The sequence below is a fragment of the Pantherophis guttatus genome, chromosome 2 (genome assembly GCF_059756535.1).
Source record: "Pantherophis guttatus breed Tessera chromosome 2, ASM5975653v1, whole genome shotgun sequence".
NCBI lineage: Eukaryota > Metazoa > Chordata > Lepidosauria > Squamata > Colubridae > Pantherophis > Pantherophis guttatus.
In genome coordinates, this window is record NC_142064.1 from 277,160,926 (window position 1) to 277,178,479 (window position 17,554).

At 43.8% G+C, this 17,554-nt stretch overlaps 1 protein-coding gene across 1 annotated transcript in view; it reads right to left on the minus strand.

The window, feature by feature from the left end:
• LOC117660309 (uncharacterized) overlaps positions 1-17,025 on the minus strand; it is a 39,337-nt gene extending 22,312 nt beyond the window's left edge. Inside the window, 11 exon segments of the mRNA XM_087885323.1 lie at positions 6,108-6,916; positions 7,016-7,116; positions 7,209-7,496; positions 7,883-8,242; positions 8,294-8,502; positions 10,337-10,619; positions 11,246-11,308; positions 11,747-12,408; positions 13,038-13,164; positions 14,005-14,118; positions 16,040-17,025. Coding sequence (XP_087741449.1) covers positions 6,108-6,916; positions 7,016-7,116; positions 7,209-7,496; positions 7,883-8,242; positions 8,294-8,502; positions 10,337-10,619; positions 11,246-11,308; positions 11,747-12,408; positions 13,038-13,164; positions 14,005-14,118; positions 16,040-16,396 — 3,373 coding nt within the window. The 5' untranslated portion in view covers positions 16,397-17,025.
• Positions 17,026-17,554: the final 529 nt, after the last annotated feature.

The following is a 17,554-nucleotide window of genomic DNA, read 5'->3' on the forward strand; positions in this document are numbered from 1 at the left end:
TTTGCATCCCTGTTTCCACAGCATGGGGCGGGAGATGCAGGTGAAAATAGGCAAAGGAAAACCTAGCTGCTCTAAATGAATTCAAATATTTGGGAACAGTATTGTTCAGAATCTCCTTCAATGGATTTAGTTTCCTCTGTGGGCATTATTTTATGAGGATTATAGTGTCCTTCCTGAATTTACCCTTTCTACACATGATTTCTCCCGTGTGGATCCTTTACTGGTGAGTCAGAAAAGGGTTTCTACTTGGAGGCCTTTCCACTTTGTCCATTCAGGTTTCCTACATAAGTGAATCCTTTCATGAGTAAGATGTTCTTTCCCAATAAAATTACCTAAATAGGAAGGGGCCCGTACTTCGTCAGGGAATCAAAGTCCTTCCCAGAACCTTTTTTCTGAAAACCGTAGGAGTGTCGCCCGGCTACAGCCAAAGTGAACCTTACATTCCAAGGAACATGGAAAGCAGTAGCTCGAGGGTTGTGGGAAATCTCCTGGAGGAATTGATTGTGGCCTGGGACGCCAGGCAGACACCAGTGTTACCTGGCATGAGTATAAGGAAAGCCAGGAAATTGTGCAAAAAATGGGCAATGCTTAGAGATAACACCGGGAGACAAATTTGGCTAAATAAAGGTACTTAAACAAAAAGGGAAATGTATAAATAGGAATGTTGGGGGGGGGGGTTTGTTTGTTTTGCTTGTTTGTTTGTCTCTTTCTCTATCTTCTATGCAACCACGTGGTATGTTTGATTCGTGCCTTCCCTAATTTAACTGAGATTTATGGCGGGAATGATCAGTGTGTGTGTAAATCTCAGAGTTTTGTTTTCATCTCTTTGTCCTCCTTTGTTTTTATGTGTGTATGTGTAAGTCTTTGTGCACCCTCGAGGTAATTGTAACTGTAAAATGTATCTGATCCCTAGAGACAAGAATTTGAAGTTGTTAGAGAAATTAAAAAAAAAAAAAAAAAGATCGAAGCAATGGAAAATGGGGGAGAAAAAAGGAAGAGCCTTTGCCCTGTATTTGTCTGGCCAACAAGTACAGATTAAAGAGAACTTTTCATTTTATTTATTTTTTCTTCTTCCCTCTCTGTATCTTAATGTAACAACTCAAGTTCATGAGGAAAAGTTTTAAGTTCATTTACAAGGAAAATCAGTCTTGCATTTACTGTATGTGTTTAAATGGGTTTACCTGTTCATCTCTTTCCCGAGGCATGTGAATCCAGTTTTTTCTTATCTGTTGTGTCTCCATTTTGTTGAGATAATGCAGATAACTGCATTATCTGTTTAGTAACTGCAATACTGTTGTTTCTTTTCAAACTATGCCTGCAAGCTATCTACCACCACCACCACCACCCCATCTCTAATCCTGTTACAATGTCTTTCCTGGGAAGATTACCCAAAAAAGGGGGGAGGGGACCCTGTTCTAATGTCTTTCAGCCCCGCACAAATGACTCTGCAACCTGTGGAAGCAGAGCACATGGATCCAGATGCTGCCTCCAGAGGAGACCCTCCATCTGTTTGAACCAGGAATTGGGTTTGAATCCAGCTTCCACTGAAAGTCATCACAGCAACCAGAGTGGAGCAGACCTTTCCAAGCCTGACTGACCAGCCTTACCACCAAGCATGCTACCCAGCAGACATGAAAGAAAAGACCCTGAGATATACACATAAAGACCAAAAGACTCTTTTCAATCCCCAGAAGACAGTCTGGAGAGACTATGGGGGAGGTTGGAAATTCATTGTAAGGTTTTCTTTCTTGTCTCATTTATAATCAGTTTATTATAAGAATTGTATTTGGGAGTAGTTGCCACAGCAAGTTATGTACATCTTAGATTTCTGTCTGGTGGGGAGGAGAAATATGTCCAAAATGTTTGTATTGCCTGTATTATAAGAGTAGCTGCATACACATGCACACACAGAGAGACGCACCATTCAGAATTAGACTGAAACTATTCCCTTCACTTACCTCCACACAAAGCTTCTCCTAGGTTGATTTTTGCTCTGTGGCACTAAAAGCCCAAGTAGTCATATCTCCCTGCTAATTCCATGGGGGAGGGGACAATCCCCCTCGGGCAATTTCCTCACTTGAAGAGATAGCAGAAAAGTGATATCCCAAACCCAAGCCCTGACTGTGACTCACAAATGATGCTGCCCAGTTGCCCAGTAAAGAAAGATATATTGCACTGGTGGTCTCAAGAGTAGAAGTCCCAGGGCTCATTGTGTGTAACACACAAAAAAAAAAAAAGCCTGGATTGTACACTGGCTAACCTCAATTTGGACTCACAAATCCTGGATGCACTAAAGTAAGAGCTAGGCAGGTTTAGTAACCAACCCATGAAATGGGCAGCCTGCAATTTAAAGGAAAACCATGGCTGTGAAAAATTTTGGGACATGTGCTTGCGTGAAATCTGACTGGAAGCTCACAGAAAGTAATATCTGAAATTGGAAATTGGCATGGAAAATTGCATACTGTAAAATTCTTTCCAGAACTTTTCCCCTGGCTGCTAGACCTTCATGGTTGAAAGCTTTTGGAAGCCACTGAAGGATTCCTTTTCTGTTGCCTCTATTAATGCCTTCCCCTTTGCATCAGAACAATTAAAAGCATCCATTAAGGATCCCTGACCTGATCAATTTTAATCTTTTGCCAAGAACTTGTTTCAAAACTCACGTTTTGAAAAAAGAAAAAAAAAAGTAGGGATTGGAGGAAGTTAGCACCCATCCCTCTCCTGGAAGAATGAAATATTTTAGGAAATATTAAAAAGGCAGAATATTATATTTATCTGGATGAGAAATGGAGAAACATATTTTAAAAGACAAGCAGCTTCCTGCCTCCCCCCCAACCTTTGTTAATGGGCCATAATCTCCAACACAATAGCAGCAGAAACTCACCACATGTGACCTGGGAAGCATGTGACCTGAGAAGCTCATGTGACCATCAGCCAGCAAGGCTAGCTAAAACCCCCACCTCCTGGGAGTCTGACAACCAATCAGGATACTCTTTCGGGGGCCCAGGAAATGCAAAGCCAGAGAGAGCATAATAATAATAATAATAATAATAATAATAATAATAATAATAATAATAATAATAATGTGATAATAAAGTGATAATAAATAATACTAAAAGTGATGTTGACCGATTATATTTACCAAGAGCAGAGGGTGGTCGAGGACTCCTACAAGTAAAGCAGACTGTGGAAGAAGAAAAATGCAGCTTGAATGATTACATCCAGAAAAGTGAAGAACCAATGATTAAGGAAGTAAATAAAGGAGGCCTTTTAAAGACAACTAAAACAAAAGCAGAATATAAGAAAGAAGTAATTGAGCAGCGAGCTGAAAATTGGAAACACAAAGCTCTGCATGGCCAATACTTGAAAAGTATTGAAGGCAAAGCTGACCAGAAACTAACTTGGAACTGGTTAAGATCAGGAGTACTGAAAAAAGAAACTGAAAGCTTTATTTTGGCAGCTCAAGAACAAGCCCTAGCCACAAACTGTATGAAGGCAAAAATTCAACATGTTACCACCAACAGCAAATGCCGCCTCTGCAATGAGAAAGATGAGACAGTCGACCACCTGATCAGTGGGTGCAGCAAAATTTCACAAACTGACTACCTACAACGCCATGACCGTGTTGCTAAAATCATTCACTGGAAATTGTGCCAGAAGTTTGGATTTGAGTACAGCAAAAACCACTGGGAACATCAGGTTGAGAAAGTTTTAGAAAATGAGAAACTCAAGATCTTGTGGGACTTTAGGATTCAGACTGACAGGCACTTGGTCCACAACACACCTGACATAACAATAGTTGAAAAGAAAAAAGTATGGTTCATTGACATTGCAATACTTGGTGATGCACGGATTGAAGTTAAGCAGCAAGAAAAAATCACAAAGTACCGGGATTTGCAAATTGAAGTTGAGCGACTGTGGAAAAAGAAATTGTGTGTTGTCCCGATTGTAATTGGAGCCCTTGGAGCAATACCCAAAGGGCTACCCCGCTATTTAGAAATTCTAAATTTGCTGGACTTGAACATTTGACTCTACAAAAAACCACCTTACTCGGAACAGCTTACATCCTCCGACGATACCTTAACAGTTCCTAGGTCCTTGGTTAGGACTCGAGCTGCTGAGCTATTAACCAGCCTCAAAGGCTGTGAATCTCACTAAAGATTAAATAATAATAATAATAATAATAATAATAATAATAATAATAATAATAATATTCCTAGGTCCTTGGTTAGGACTCGAGCTGCTGAGCTATTAACCAGCCTCAAAGGCTGTGAATCTCACTAAAGATTAACCAATAAATAATAATAATAATAATAATAATAATAATAATTTTATTTCTATACCGCCCTTCTCCCAAAGGACTCGGGACGGTGAACAGCCTATTAAAACAAAGAATATACAAATATCAAAATTTAAAATTATTAAAAATATTACACAATTTCGGCCCAGATTAAAACCCCCAATTTAAAACTTCCAATTTAAAATAATTACATAGTTAGCCCTGCCTGGCGAAACAGTAGGGTCTTAAGGGCACAGCGAAACACACGGAGGTCGGAGATCTTGCATATTTCCGGGGGCAGTTCGTTCCAAAGGGCAGGAGCTCCCACAGAGAAGGCTCTCCCCCTGGGTGTCGCCAGCCGACATTGCTTGGCCGACGGCACCCTGAGGAGTCCCTCTCTGTGTGAGCGGACTGGCCGGTGGGAGACTATTGGTGGCAGAAGTCAGTCTCGCAAGTAAATAAAAACCTGGGGATTCACTGTATCTCGCCCTTTTCTGTTCAGGAACTCAAGCCATGTGATCCTGTCCACCATTAAACCATCTTTCCAAGCAGTCTCCTTGTTTCCAGTTTCTTTTTCCCCACTTGGAGCAGAACCCAGAAGGATATTTCTTCCTACACTACATTATACCCCTTCCCATTATCATCTATTTTTATATCCATCCTCACATTGGTTAATTATTTAATATTACAATTGTTAAAATAAATTCAACATTTGTATATAAATCAATTAGTTATATAACTATCTTTTTGGTATATTAATCAATATGAACATGAATATTCCAATTATTTCCATGCAATCCAATTTCTTACAAATCAATTAATTATATTTACCAATAATAATAAACCAAATATTTTCCCCATATATTCCTCCAAACCACAACTTAACCATTTCTGCTTTCAACACAATATACAATTAATAGTATCTCAATTATTATAATTCCCTAGTTAAATAGAGCTTTTTTTCTTTTGTGTTTTAAAATCTTGAACTCTCCTCTTTTGTCCTAAATTTCCCATTGTTTACACCTACCTTTTTTGGTGAGGAAAAAGAAAAATCTCTCTCTGTTTCATTTTGCCACGTTGCAGCAAATGGGCATTGGTCTTACTTTAAATGCCAGATTTCTTGATTAGGGGTGACATTATCCAGATGAGGGTTGTATCAGTCAGATCTGACACTGGCTGAGTCATAATTTTTGACCACTCCCCTTGCTCCTCCCCTTTCAGGCTCAGTTTCGACGAAGGCAGGCCACAAGAAGGATCTCCAACAGGAACCATCATTGTCAGGAATAAAAAACTGGTCCAACAGGACAACTGGAAAAACCTCTTAAACAAGAACAATAAACTGTACAAGCACTGAGACAGAGGGAGGGGCTGGACAATGTCACCCCTAATCAAGAAATCTGGCATTTAAGGTAAGACCAATGCCCAATTTCCTTGATGAGGGTGTGACATTGTCCAGATGAGGGACATAACAAAGTTTTGGCAGTCTCAAGGGCGGGATGTCGAAGGGCCTGGAGAGACCCCTGCATGATGCCCATTAACCCATTTATTTCAGCTAGCTGGACTGGCTTGAGTTAAATTTTAAATTGATTTTAAATTGGGATTTTTAATTACGGCCAAAATATTTAATTATTTTAAACAGTTTTTAGATTTTGTATGTCTTGTTTTTTACTTTGGCTGTTCACCGCCCTGAGTCCTATATTGGAGAAGGGCGGTATAGAAATTTAAACAAATAAATTAATAAATGCACCTGCTGCAAAACCCTCCTGCCAAATGACATCTATCTTGTAGTGACGTATGAATGGTGAGGGGGTAGACCAGGTGGCCGCCCTACAGCCCTCCTCAAGGGAGGCCTGGGTCGCCCAAGCTGCTGAAGTAGCAGCACTCCGAGTGGAGTGGGCAGTAATGCGACTGGGAACAGGGATCGCCTGGGCCTGATATGCCGAGGCGATGCAGGCCCTGATCCAGTGACCAATCGTAGCAGAAGAGACCTTGAGCCCCAGAGAACTTGGTAAGAAGGAAACAAATAAGGCCTCAGATTTTCTGAAAGGGGCAGTCCTTTTGATATAAATTTTTAGAGCCCTCCGCACATCTAAGGTATGCCACCTTCGCTCCAAAGTATGAGAAGGCCGTGGACAGAAATTGGGGAGAATAACCTCCTGGGCCCTGTGAAAAAGGGAATTAACCTTAGGAATAAATGAGGGGTCCAATCTCAAATTAATTGTGTCCGGCCGGTAGACACAGAGATCCTCCCTAAATGAGAGGGCTGCCAGCTCCGAAATGCGACGGGCTGAAGTTATGGCTATGAGGAAGGCTACCTTAAGGGTGAGGAAACGAAGGTGGATTGTGCGGAGGGGCTCGAAGGGAGCCTCAGTTAATGCATTAAGGACCTTGGGCAAATCCCAAGTAGGATATCTATGGATTGAGGAGGGCCGTAAGAGCCTGGCTCCTTGTAGGAACTTTTTTATCACAGGGTGCTGAGTGAGTGGTTGTCCAGATGGACTGGACAAGGCCATAGACAGAGCCGCCACATGTCTCCGAAGGGTGCTATGAGCCAGGCCACAGTCAAACCCATCTCGGAGGAACTCCAGGATCTGGGAAGGCGAGGCTGAAACAGGATCTACCTGACGGGATCGACACCACCTATAAAAGGCAAGCCAGGTGATATTGTAGAATCTGACTGTGGATCTATGTCTGCAGGCTTGAACAATGTGAATCACCCTATCCGAATAATTGTCCCACCTTAGCCGGGCCCCTTCAAGTGCCATGCAGTCAGTTGGAGCCACTGAGGGTCCGGATGAAGAAGGGTTCCCTGACACAGCACAATCTTGTCTGGTGGAATCCTCCAAGGGTGAGATGTGGAGAGACCAACTAGGTCTGTGAACCACAGACAGCGTGGAGCCACAAGGATAATTTCTGCCCTGTCGGTGATGACCTTCCGAATCAGAGCCGGAGTCAGAGGCAGCGGCGGGAAGGCGTAGTGGAGCCCCGGCAGCCAGGTGAGACAAAGAGCGTTGACCCCTTCCTCCCCCGGCGTCGGGAACCTCGAGAAGAAGCGAGGAAGCTGGGTGTTCAGGTTCGTGGCGAAGAGATCTATGGCTGGAATGCCAAACCTGTTGCACATCTGTTGGAATATGTCGGGATGGATCTGCCATTCGCTGTTGTCCACCTCGGTCCTGCTGAGGAAATCTCCTTGTTCTCCGTCCCTGCTATGTGGTCCGCTCTGATGGAGAGGAGATGTTGCTCTGCCCACTTGCCTAGGCGAAATGATTCCTCCATGAGACACTTCGAGTGGGTACCCCCCTGATGGTTGACATGTGCCTTCGCCCCCATATTGTCTGTCAAAACCAGAACATGGCGGTTTTGCACAGACAGTTGAAATTGCGTGAGAGCGAGACGGATGGCCTTCAGCTCCAGACAGTTGATAGGATTGGTGAGATCAGAGGCAGACCAACAGCCCTGAGCTACGTGCGATGCGAGATGAGCCCCCCATCCATGAAGGCTGGCGTCTGTAGTGAGTACAAGTCGGTCGTGATTCATGAAGAGACACCCCTTGTCTATTGAAGGCGATGTCCACCAATATAGTGATCGCCTGATTTAGAGTGGAACTTTGACTGTCAACATGGTGTGAGCCTGGCGTTTCCATTGAAAGGGAAGCAGGAACCACTGCAAGTGGCGGGCGTGAAGGTGCGCCCATGGAACGATCTGAACGCAGGAAACCATCTTGCCCAGGAGCTTGGATAAAGTGGCCAATTGAACTGATGGGCTTCTGCGAATATGAGTTACTAGGTCCCCGATGTTGGACCGCCGTTCCAAGGTCAGGTAGACGGTCCCTTGACTTGCGTCTATGATGGCGCCAAGATGGGTGATCCTGGTGACTGGCACTAACTGACTCTTTTTGTAGTTGACCAGGAGCCCATGATCGTTCAAGGTTCGGATCGTGAGGTACAAGTCGTGTAAGACTTGTTCCTAAGAATGAGCCTGAATTAGAATATCGTCCAGGTAAGCCTGGAGCCTTACCAGTTTTTGTCTCAGGTGAGCTGCCACGACCGCCAGGACCTTTGTGAATACTCTTGGTGCAGATGCCAGCCCGAAGGGAAGAGCCCGGTATTGGAAATGCTTTCCTGCATAGCTGAATCGGAAATACTGTCGATGCTTTGGCAGGATGGGAATGTGAAGGTAAGCCTCCATGAGGTCTATGGAAACTAGAAAATCGTTGGGACGAATCCCTTGAAGAATAGAGGTTAGTGAACACATTTTGAATCTGCGATACACTCTGTGTGAGTTGAGATTTTTTAAGTCCAGAATTGCTCTCCACCCCCCCGACCACTTCGGGACTACGAACAGGATGGAGTAATATCCTTGTTTCCATTGATCGTGTATCTGCAGGAGGTGCTGAACAGCCTGGTTCATTAATTGACGGCTGGATTCGCTTTTGGAAGGTGGGCATTGAAGAAAGCGGGTTGGAGGTTTGGAGAGGAATTCCAGGGGGAGACCGAATTTCACTACTGAAAGGACCCAGAGGTCTGATGTTGACCTTTCCCACCTGTCCACAGAGGGACAGGCGACCCTCTATTGGAGGATTTGGCGGTGAGTCACTTATGACTGCGGGACTGGCGGTAGCGAGCCCCGAAAAGACCACTTGGGCTGGAATTGCCTGTTCCTGTCCCGAAAGTATTGACGGTCCGAAGATCTATAGGATCCCTGAAGGTATTCCTGCCTGGAGAGACTTCCTTGGGAGTAGGAACGAAAGGAAGGTCTCCTGTAAAATGGAGAGGACCTTCTTTCAGCCCGTTTGAATGATGAAGGCAAAATCTTTTGCTTGTCTCGGGTTTCTACAAGAAGAGGATCAAGTGGTTCGCCAAATAATTTTTCTGCAGAATATGGAGCTGCAGCTAAGCGCCATTTGGCCTTAAGGTCAGCAGGCCACTGGCAAAGCCAGAGCATTTTGCGGGCTGAAACTATAGAGGCTAAAGCTCTGGATGCAAATTTGGCCGGATTCAAGGTTGCATCAGCTGAAAATTGGGTGGCAGCAATGATTTTATTAATATCCTGATGGAGGTGAACCTCACTGGGGGGTACCCTTGCCTGTAGCTGTTGAAGCCAAAGGATGGTAGTTCTGTTAAAAAATGAGGCTGATGATGTTGATTGAATTGCCCAAGCTGAAGCCTGATGGTTCTATTTAAAAAGAAATTCTAATTTTTTTGTCTTCTGGCCTTAGACCTTCAGAGGTATCCCCTGCTACATATGAAGAAGAGGAAAGGGCTGCTACAGGGCTGTCCACTGGGGGAACTTGTAAGAGTTGAGCAAACTTTGGAGCAACAGCATATTTCTTATCTGAACCATGTGCGGATGCCATGGTTGCAGGTCCAGCCCACTGTTTTTTTACCACGTCTATGAACAGCTGTGGAGTTGGTACATAACAGAGATGGGGGGGGGGCTCAGAAAAAAGCCCCTGTAATCCACCCTGATGGGCCTCCTGAATTTCTTTAAAATATTCATCTTCCTTTAAGGCGGCTGTTAAGCAAGCCTTATGCAATAAGGACTTGAATTTATTAGGGAGAAATAAACCTGTAAGGGCAGGTTGATCATGAATTATGCCCTCATCATCTGATAGGTCAGAATGTCTCTCTTCCTCAAACACAAGGGCTTCACTAACTCTGGAGGCTCCAGGAGAATGAGAGCCAGTAAGGCTGACTGCAGGGGAAATTCTAATATGGGCAGAACGCTCTGAAATAACAGAGCCAGAGTGGTGACCATGAATGTTAGCTGCCATTTGAGAAGCAACAGCCTGATCAATCAGAATCCTCAATCCTTCTGGTATATTTTTAAAAGGATCTTCAGGAGTTAACACAGGCATAGGGGAATCTCTTGTAGAAGCAACTACTGCCACATGCCCACCAAATTCAAGAGTTGCAGGAGTTAATAATTGGACTGCAAAAGGATCTTGTAAGGTGGTTTGTTCTTGTTGAAGAACATTACCCTCTCCCTCCGATGACAAAGCCTGGCTAACATTTGAAATGGGAGGAGGGGGAGTAGATGGGTGAGGAGAAGCCTCCTCACCAGGCACAGTTGCAGGAACCTCGCTAATTTGCTTCTCAGAGGATTTATGCTTCTTTGCTAAATCCTTTCCCCCTGCTTTGGAAGAGTGCTTGTGTTTGGAAGTTGATTTCTTCCCAGTGGACTTAGTATTTCCCTCCCCTTGGGAAGAATGATCCGCCATCTTCAGTATACTCACTGCGACCAAGATATCGACTGGAGAAAGGTTTAGTTTCACTTTCACCACATGGGTTGAAAAAAAGATGCCGATGACTCTGGCGTTAAACGCGATGGCTGCCAGGTCACACTGAGCAGGATCAACTCTGCTCCAGAGGTAACTGTCTAGGAAAGCCTAGAAACGGACCTCCTCAGCGCCTCTACAGCCACAATAAAAAACGCTGGCTGGAATGCCACAGGGAGAGGCAAGGATAAAGCTGCCACTCTCCTCAAACTCCGTTGGTGGTAAAAGGGAGAGAAATCGCGATTTTAAGCCTCCCCAGGCTCTTTTTGCCGCTTGGTGGCAAAGCGGCAAAAAAACACCTTCAAAGGTGCCGCGGTGCTTCAAATAACTGCCCTACAGCTGATCGGCGGTTTCGGGATAGCTGCGGTGTGGGCGGCAGCCGGATTTAGCAATCCTGAGTCAGAAACCAGGAAATCGCTCTTCTTGTTGGTGGTATTGTGGTCTAAGCCCCCTTAGACAATCGTTGGTGGGATAGAGCAGAAAAAACCCCACTAAAGCAAAGAGGGAAAAGGAAAAAAGTTCCCTTTTAAAATGTGGCTTCCAAAACAAGACTGGCAGGCTACAAAGGGGGAGAAAAAAAAATATAGCCTGGTAGACCGGTACCTTAGAAAAATTTAAAGGGGAAGTAACAATTTTAAAAATAGAAAATAAGTGGTCAAAAAAACTTACAAATATTGTGATATTGAACAGACCTGGGCTGTAGAGCCAGATCTGCAGGAGATATTTCTCTCAGGCCGACTGAGTCCAAACTGAGCCTGAAAGGGGAGGAGCAAGGGGAGTGGTCAAAAATTATGACTCAGCCAGCGTCAGATCCGACTGATACAACCCTCATCTGGACAATGTCACACCCTCATCAAGGAAATGAGCCTGCTTTACTTTCAGTTTCGTTTTTCAGTATAGCTAGGGGAAAAAAAATCTGCTCCAGCACTCTTTGCAGCAAGCAGCAGAGCCCTGCACAAAACAGCTGAGAGCAAATCAGCTGAGTCGGGAGGCCGATCTGATCAACTTGTACTAATTAACCTATGCTGAAGCTGAAAGGAGCTGTTTTTTTTAATGTTTGCTTGCAAGGAGGTAACTGCTGCGAGGCACAGGCTAAAGGGTGGGGGCCAATGGGTGGGCAGGGCTACCTTCGATGTATAAGACGCACCTAAATTTTCACCCCCTTTTAGGGGGTAAAAAGGTGCGTCTTATACTCCGAAAAATACGGTATACGTTCTCTCCCCTGTATGGACTCTTTCGTGATTAATAAGATAATTTTTCTGAGTAAATTGTTTTCCACACTCCATGCATTTATATGGCCTCTCCCCAGTGTGGATTCTGTCATGCAATTTAAGGTTTCCTTTCTGAGTAAAACACTTTCCACATTCTGTACATTGAAATGGTTTCTCCCCTGTATGGATTCTTTCATGACTAGTAAGACCACTTTTCTGAGTAAACGCTTTTCCACATTGTATACATTTATAAGGTCTCTCCCCAGTGTGGATTCTCTGATGACGAATAAGTTCTGAGTTCTGACAAAAGCTTTTTCCACACTCCATGCATTTATACGGTCTTTCCGCCATGTGCATCCTTAGGTGGAAAGTAAGGCGCCATTTGTCAATAAAGCTCTGTCCACACTCCAGGCATTTATATGGTCTGTCCTCTGTGTCAATCCTTTGATGGCAAGTAATATCACTATTCTCAGTGAATCTCTTTCCAAACTCCACAAAACTATTTGTTTTTTCACTTGAGTGGATCCTCTGATGGTGAGTCAGATTATGTCTTGTACAGAAGTCGCTTTGGCTCTTTGAAGACACTGCCCTTTGTAGTTTAAATAACCTCAGATGCTTCTCATTCTCCAGCCCATCACCATCACCTGGTTGGGAAAAACCCCCCCACAAATTCTCATTAGAATTTAAAATGATGGCGAAAGTGGGTGTCTCCCATTCAAAAATATGCCCATTTGAGTATCAGGTTTGGTACCAGCAATTTGTCAAACTAGGCGATGTTGGGTTGAAATTGTTATCAATGATATTCTTAATGATATCCAAGAGATTTTTCAGCCCAGAACCATATTAAGGCCTTTTGTTGTTAGATCAATCTGCTCAGGCATTTCCATCTAAAGCCTTTCATAATGTTATACTATAGTGAGCATTTTTGCCAAGGCCCTTGTAGTTTTCTAGAACAGTGGCTGTGAGGACAAACTTGGGCAAAATTGCCCATGAAGTCACTCAGCTGCTTTATGATCTAGAGGTTCTGGCAGTTAAAAGGGAACCAAAGGGAAGTGTATGGGACTTTTGCACTTGTGAGTGTCCACTGGACATTATTAACATACTATCCATTGTGATCTTGATTTTCCTGAGGTTAGGAAAGATTTTACAGGTGATAGTCATTACAGTTCTCACCACTTCAATTATGCAATTGAGTGCATGAATCTTCCCCGTTTAATTCCCACTCAAAATACCTTTCCTAATCAACAGAATCCAGAGCAAAGAGGATCCTTACCCAGAGCAGCCATATTCATAGTAACCTCCAGCATGACTTCTCTGCACAAGGCCTTCTGGCTAGAATCCAGCAGTGCCCACTCCTCCTCTGTGAAGTTCACAGCCACCTCCTCAAAGGGATCAAAGTCCTAGAAACAAAAAAAATATCTTCCCCATATGACAGTCCTCTCTAATACATTCTTTATTAATTCCCAAAGAGAAAAGATAGCTTTGCAAGAGACAAAATTGACATTTCCTTCTAGGACAAACACCCTGCAGATGGACGTAGTCCTTAAGGATGAAAAGCCCCCCCTCCACCTCCTCCATGCTGCTTTTTTAAAGGCACAAAATATAGCTTAGATGCATCCAAGTTGTAGAATGGCACTGCTTGGGGATCCCCCTCCCATGGCCTGGGAGAATTCACCAAAAAGATTTTGCTTAGGGGAATCCTCTGGCTTAACTCTCCGGCCCAGTTAAATACAAATTTCTTAGAAAAGAGGACATACCTATTAAGGATTGTTTATCTTACCTATTTCAAAATGTTGTGCATGATCCTGAAAATATCAAGTCACTTGACCAACAGTCTGACCATTAAACATTCTCAGCTTTGACTTACAAGTTTTTATATGAGAAATTTATCCATGGGTAATTTATTTTTAAATGGATATATTGGGCTATCTCTGAAGCAGTTTTTGTTCAATTGGTATTGTTTCGCTTCATGTCTTTAATTTTTTAACTGCTTTCCCCAAGTCTTTTTAAAGATAATAAGAAAGATTAAACTGTTCCAACATATAAATTACATTTCTAGTACCAGTCTCTTGAGAATTGTCCTTTGTTTGCATTCCTAGGATCATCTTCAAGGTTGAATCAGTAAGGCTGGGTCATTCTATGGGGACACCAGGTTCAAATTCACACAGACTCAGCAGTTGGTTTTCAAAGAAGCTCACGAATGAAGGCGTTTAAACTTTTCAGAAGAAATCTACACTTACCTGGCAAGGTGGCCCCAATTGGAGTCTCCTGAAAAGAAGCTCTTTAGAATCATTGGATGGATCTCCTCTTCCCTGGAGCTCTGCTGAGATCTCCTCAATGAATGGCTCCTGCAACTGAAAAAAAGCCTGATTTATGATCCACTTTCAAATGACTTTAACCATGTTAGTTCACTTAAGTTTTTCCTCTCCACATGTATTTTTCCAATTCAAATCAAAATAAGAGAATTTGAGAACTCCTACTCTCTGGGTTGCTGTTATTTCTGGATAAACGCCTGCCACTTTTGTGAGTTCCTTCTTTTTTATTTCCTGTTTTCCTTCACAACAGGAGCTGTTTATTTATTTCCTCCCCTTTACTTGACAATAATGGCCTTTCTTTCTTTGTGAATGTATTTATGTCTATATAATGGCTCTCTCCTTCTATCATCTGGTAGAGGGAGCGCCATGATCATGGTAAAGGAATATGAATAAAGTATACTTTTTTGTTTTTCTCTGCAAGCTTTGTTTTTTCTTCAGGGACCATTTTTTTCAAACTTTATCCTATCTATAATGGAAAGTGTTTAGAATTGTCTTCAGTGAAAAGTCTACAGTGGGGTATCTCAAAGTTCCATCTTAGGCCCAGTACTCTTCAATATCTTCATAAATGATTTAGATGAGGGAATAGAAGGGGAACTCATCAAATTTGTAGATGACATTAAGCTGGCAGGAATAGCCAACTCCCCAGAAGATAAGTTCAGGAAAGAAAAGGATCTTGTCAGACTTGAACAATGGGCCCTATCCAGAAAATGAAAGTTAATGTAGAGAAAAGGAAGGTTTTACACTTAGGCAGGAAAAGCCATAGGTACAAGTACAGATTAGGCAAAACCTGGCTCAAAAAATCAGTAACTGTCACAGGGACTGTAGAGTCCTACTGGATGATCACTTAAATATAAGCTAGCAGTGTGTGACAGCAGCTAAAAAAAGCTAATACAATCCTTGGTTGTATAAATAGAAGCATACAATCAAAATTACATGAACTATTAGTACCGCTTTATAAATCCTTAGTAAGGCTACACCTGGAATACTGCATTCCGGGTTGGTAACGTTACAAAGATGTTGAGAGTGGAACATTTGTCTGAAATGGTATATATATGGTTTTCTGCCTGAACAAGAGGGTTAGACAAGATCCTCAAGTCCCTTCCAGCTCTATATTGAATAATCCAGGAAATACAAGACTTGTGTTAAGATAATCATAGTCTTACATCAGTTGGGAAAAGCATGTAGTCTTGGGATCTGCATCTCTACTAATTTTACTGAAACCAAGCAATGTAAAAATGGATGATTATATTCAAACTGATTTTGTAAAGTATTTTACTGAAGAGCTCAAGGAACTTCTTTGAAGAGAAGTGAAACATCTTCAAAGAAAAACCAGAAAGTCCAGTTTTCTCTTGAAAAAGCAATTTTGGGACAAATAAAAGTTTCCAACATTGCCTTGGTTAACATGAGAAAGGGAATTCACTTAAGACCTTACATTCACATTCAGTTCAAAGCTAATGATCAAAATTTCTAAAAGGACTAGAGAAGTGATCCAATTTGAGATAGAAACATGTTTTTGTGGGTGGGTGGGATTTTGAACAATAGCTATTACTAGATAGAGGAGCCCTCTTGGAATCAGTCTGAGTCCCTGGTTTGGGAATCCTGACTGGAGGAAACATTTGCCCTTCCAGGTAGACAAGAAGCCTGATAAAGAATATTAGCTCTGTCTGTAAGACCGCATTAATGAAATCTTTTTCGTTCTCTCATTGTACTCACTGGACTACTAGGAAGGGTTTTTATGACATTTCTCCCCTCCAGCTCGGTGGGGAAATTTTGCATGATGGCTGTCCAGTCCATGACAAACTATGTGGGAAAATAGAATGTGGGAATACCGTCCTACAAGGGTTACTCCCACATAGTTTTTTATCTATAATCCCAACACGTGTTGTCTGGATCTATTTTCTCTGTGATTATCTGTAAAGAAGAGACAGCAGAGGCGTCGAAGAGGATGAAGCTCCCTCACCTGCCGGCCCTTTGCCAGCTTTTCCGGGGCGGCTGCGGGGCCGAGGAGGCAGCCTTCGGCCAGGGCCACCGCCTGGGCGCAGCTCTCGGCCCCGCACTCCCTCAGCCAGCCCGCCAGCTCCGGGGGCAGCAGGGCCAGCAGCTGCTCCAGCACCACCAGGTCCAGCATCTCGGCTTTGCTGCTGCGCTCGGGCCGCAGCCACCCCCGGCACAGCCCGTACAGGCGGCTGCAAAGCGCCCGGGGCCCCTCGGCCTCCCGGGAGACGCAGCTGCGGAAGCGCCAGCGCTCAGCCTCGGGGCTGCGGGGCTCCTCGGGAAGGCCGCCCCCCGCCTGAAGGGGAGACCTCCGAGCCTTCATTCCGTCTCCGGCTTCAGCGCAGCCCCGACGGGGGGAAACTATCTCAGAGGTTGCCTTCGCTCACGGCCGACCCTCCCCCACCCAGTCGCCCCGCCCCTTTCCCGGGTTCGGGGGTGGGGAGAAGGGGGGCTCCGTTCCCTCAGGGCTTCTGAGGCCGAGAAGAGCAGTTGCGAGTCGCTCCCGCCAAAACTTCCCGCGCTCGACAGGCCTCCCACAGACACGGTGAGATATGATTGCTTCCTAGAGAGGCACAAGTCTATTATCCCTCATGCTTTATTGCTCTTGACTAGACTAGAGCATCTCATAAGGCAAGTCCCGCCTCTCCTGTCTCTGTTCAACATCCGGACCTGGCAAAGGTCTTCTGCGCATGCCCTGTTCTTCTCGACTCTGACAGGTCGAAGTCACGTGGTGAGTGGGAGGGGATCCGCGGGTGAAGGGAATAGAGCCGGTGAAGGTCGAGCAGGGCTGGAATAGAGCAAAGCGCCTTTGAATGGAATCTCCTTTGATGGCTGGTTCTGAGCACCTGGGATTTCTCGTTACTTCCCGCCAGAAAATTTATTTATATACTGTATAATTATATAATACGTTATATATTATTAAATAGATATGTAAACAATAACTGTTGGGGGTTCCTCCAAACCAGTTTGTCCTCTCTCTCTCTTGTCTGTATTCATGTGGTGACACTCAAGAACTGTCCTTGTTTTTTTAGAATAGAATCGAATAAGAGTTGGAAGGGACCTTGGAGGTCTTCTAGTCCAACCCCCTCCCCAGGTAGGAAACCCTACACTACTTCAATGGTTATCCAACATCATCTTAAAAATTTCCAGTGTTGGAGCATTCACAACTTTTGAAGGCAATTCATTCCACTGCTTAAATGTTCTAAGTGTCAGGAAATTTCTCCTGAGATCTAAATTGCTTCTCTCCTTGATCAGTTTCCACCCATTCTGCCCTCAGGTGCTTTGGACAATAGTTTCACTCCCTCTTTTTTGTGGCAACCCCTGAGATATTGGAAGGATTCCTCCTTTTCCTACAATCTGCCATTACGTTTTTAGTCTCTATTTCTGCTGTGAGAAACCTTCCCCCCCCCCCGCACTTCGAGAATATTAAAAGAGGTAAAATATTGTATTTCCCCAAAGGAGAAATGAAGAAATATGTTCT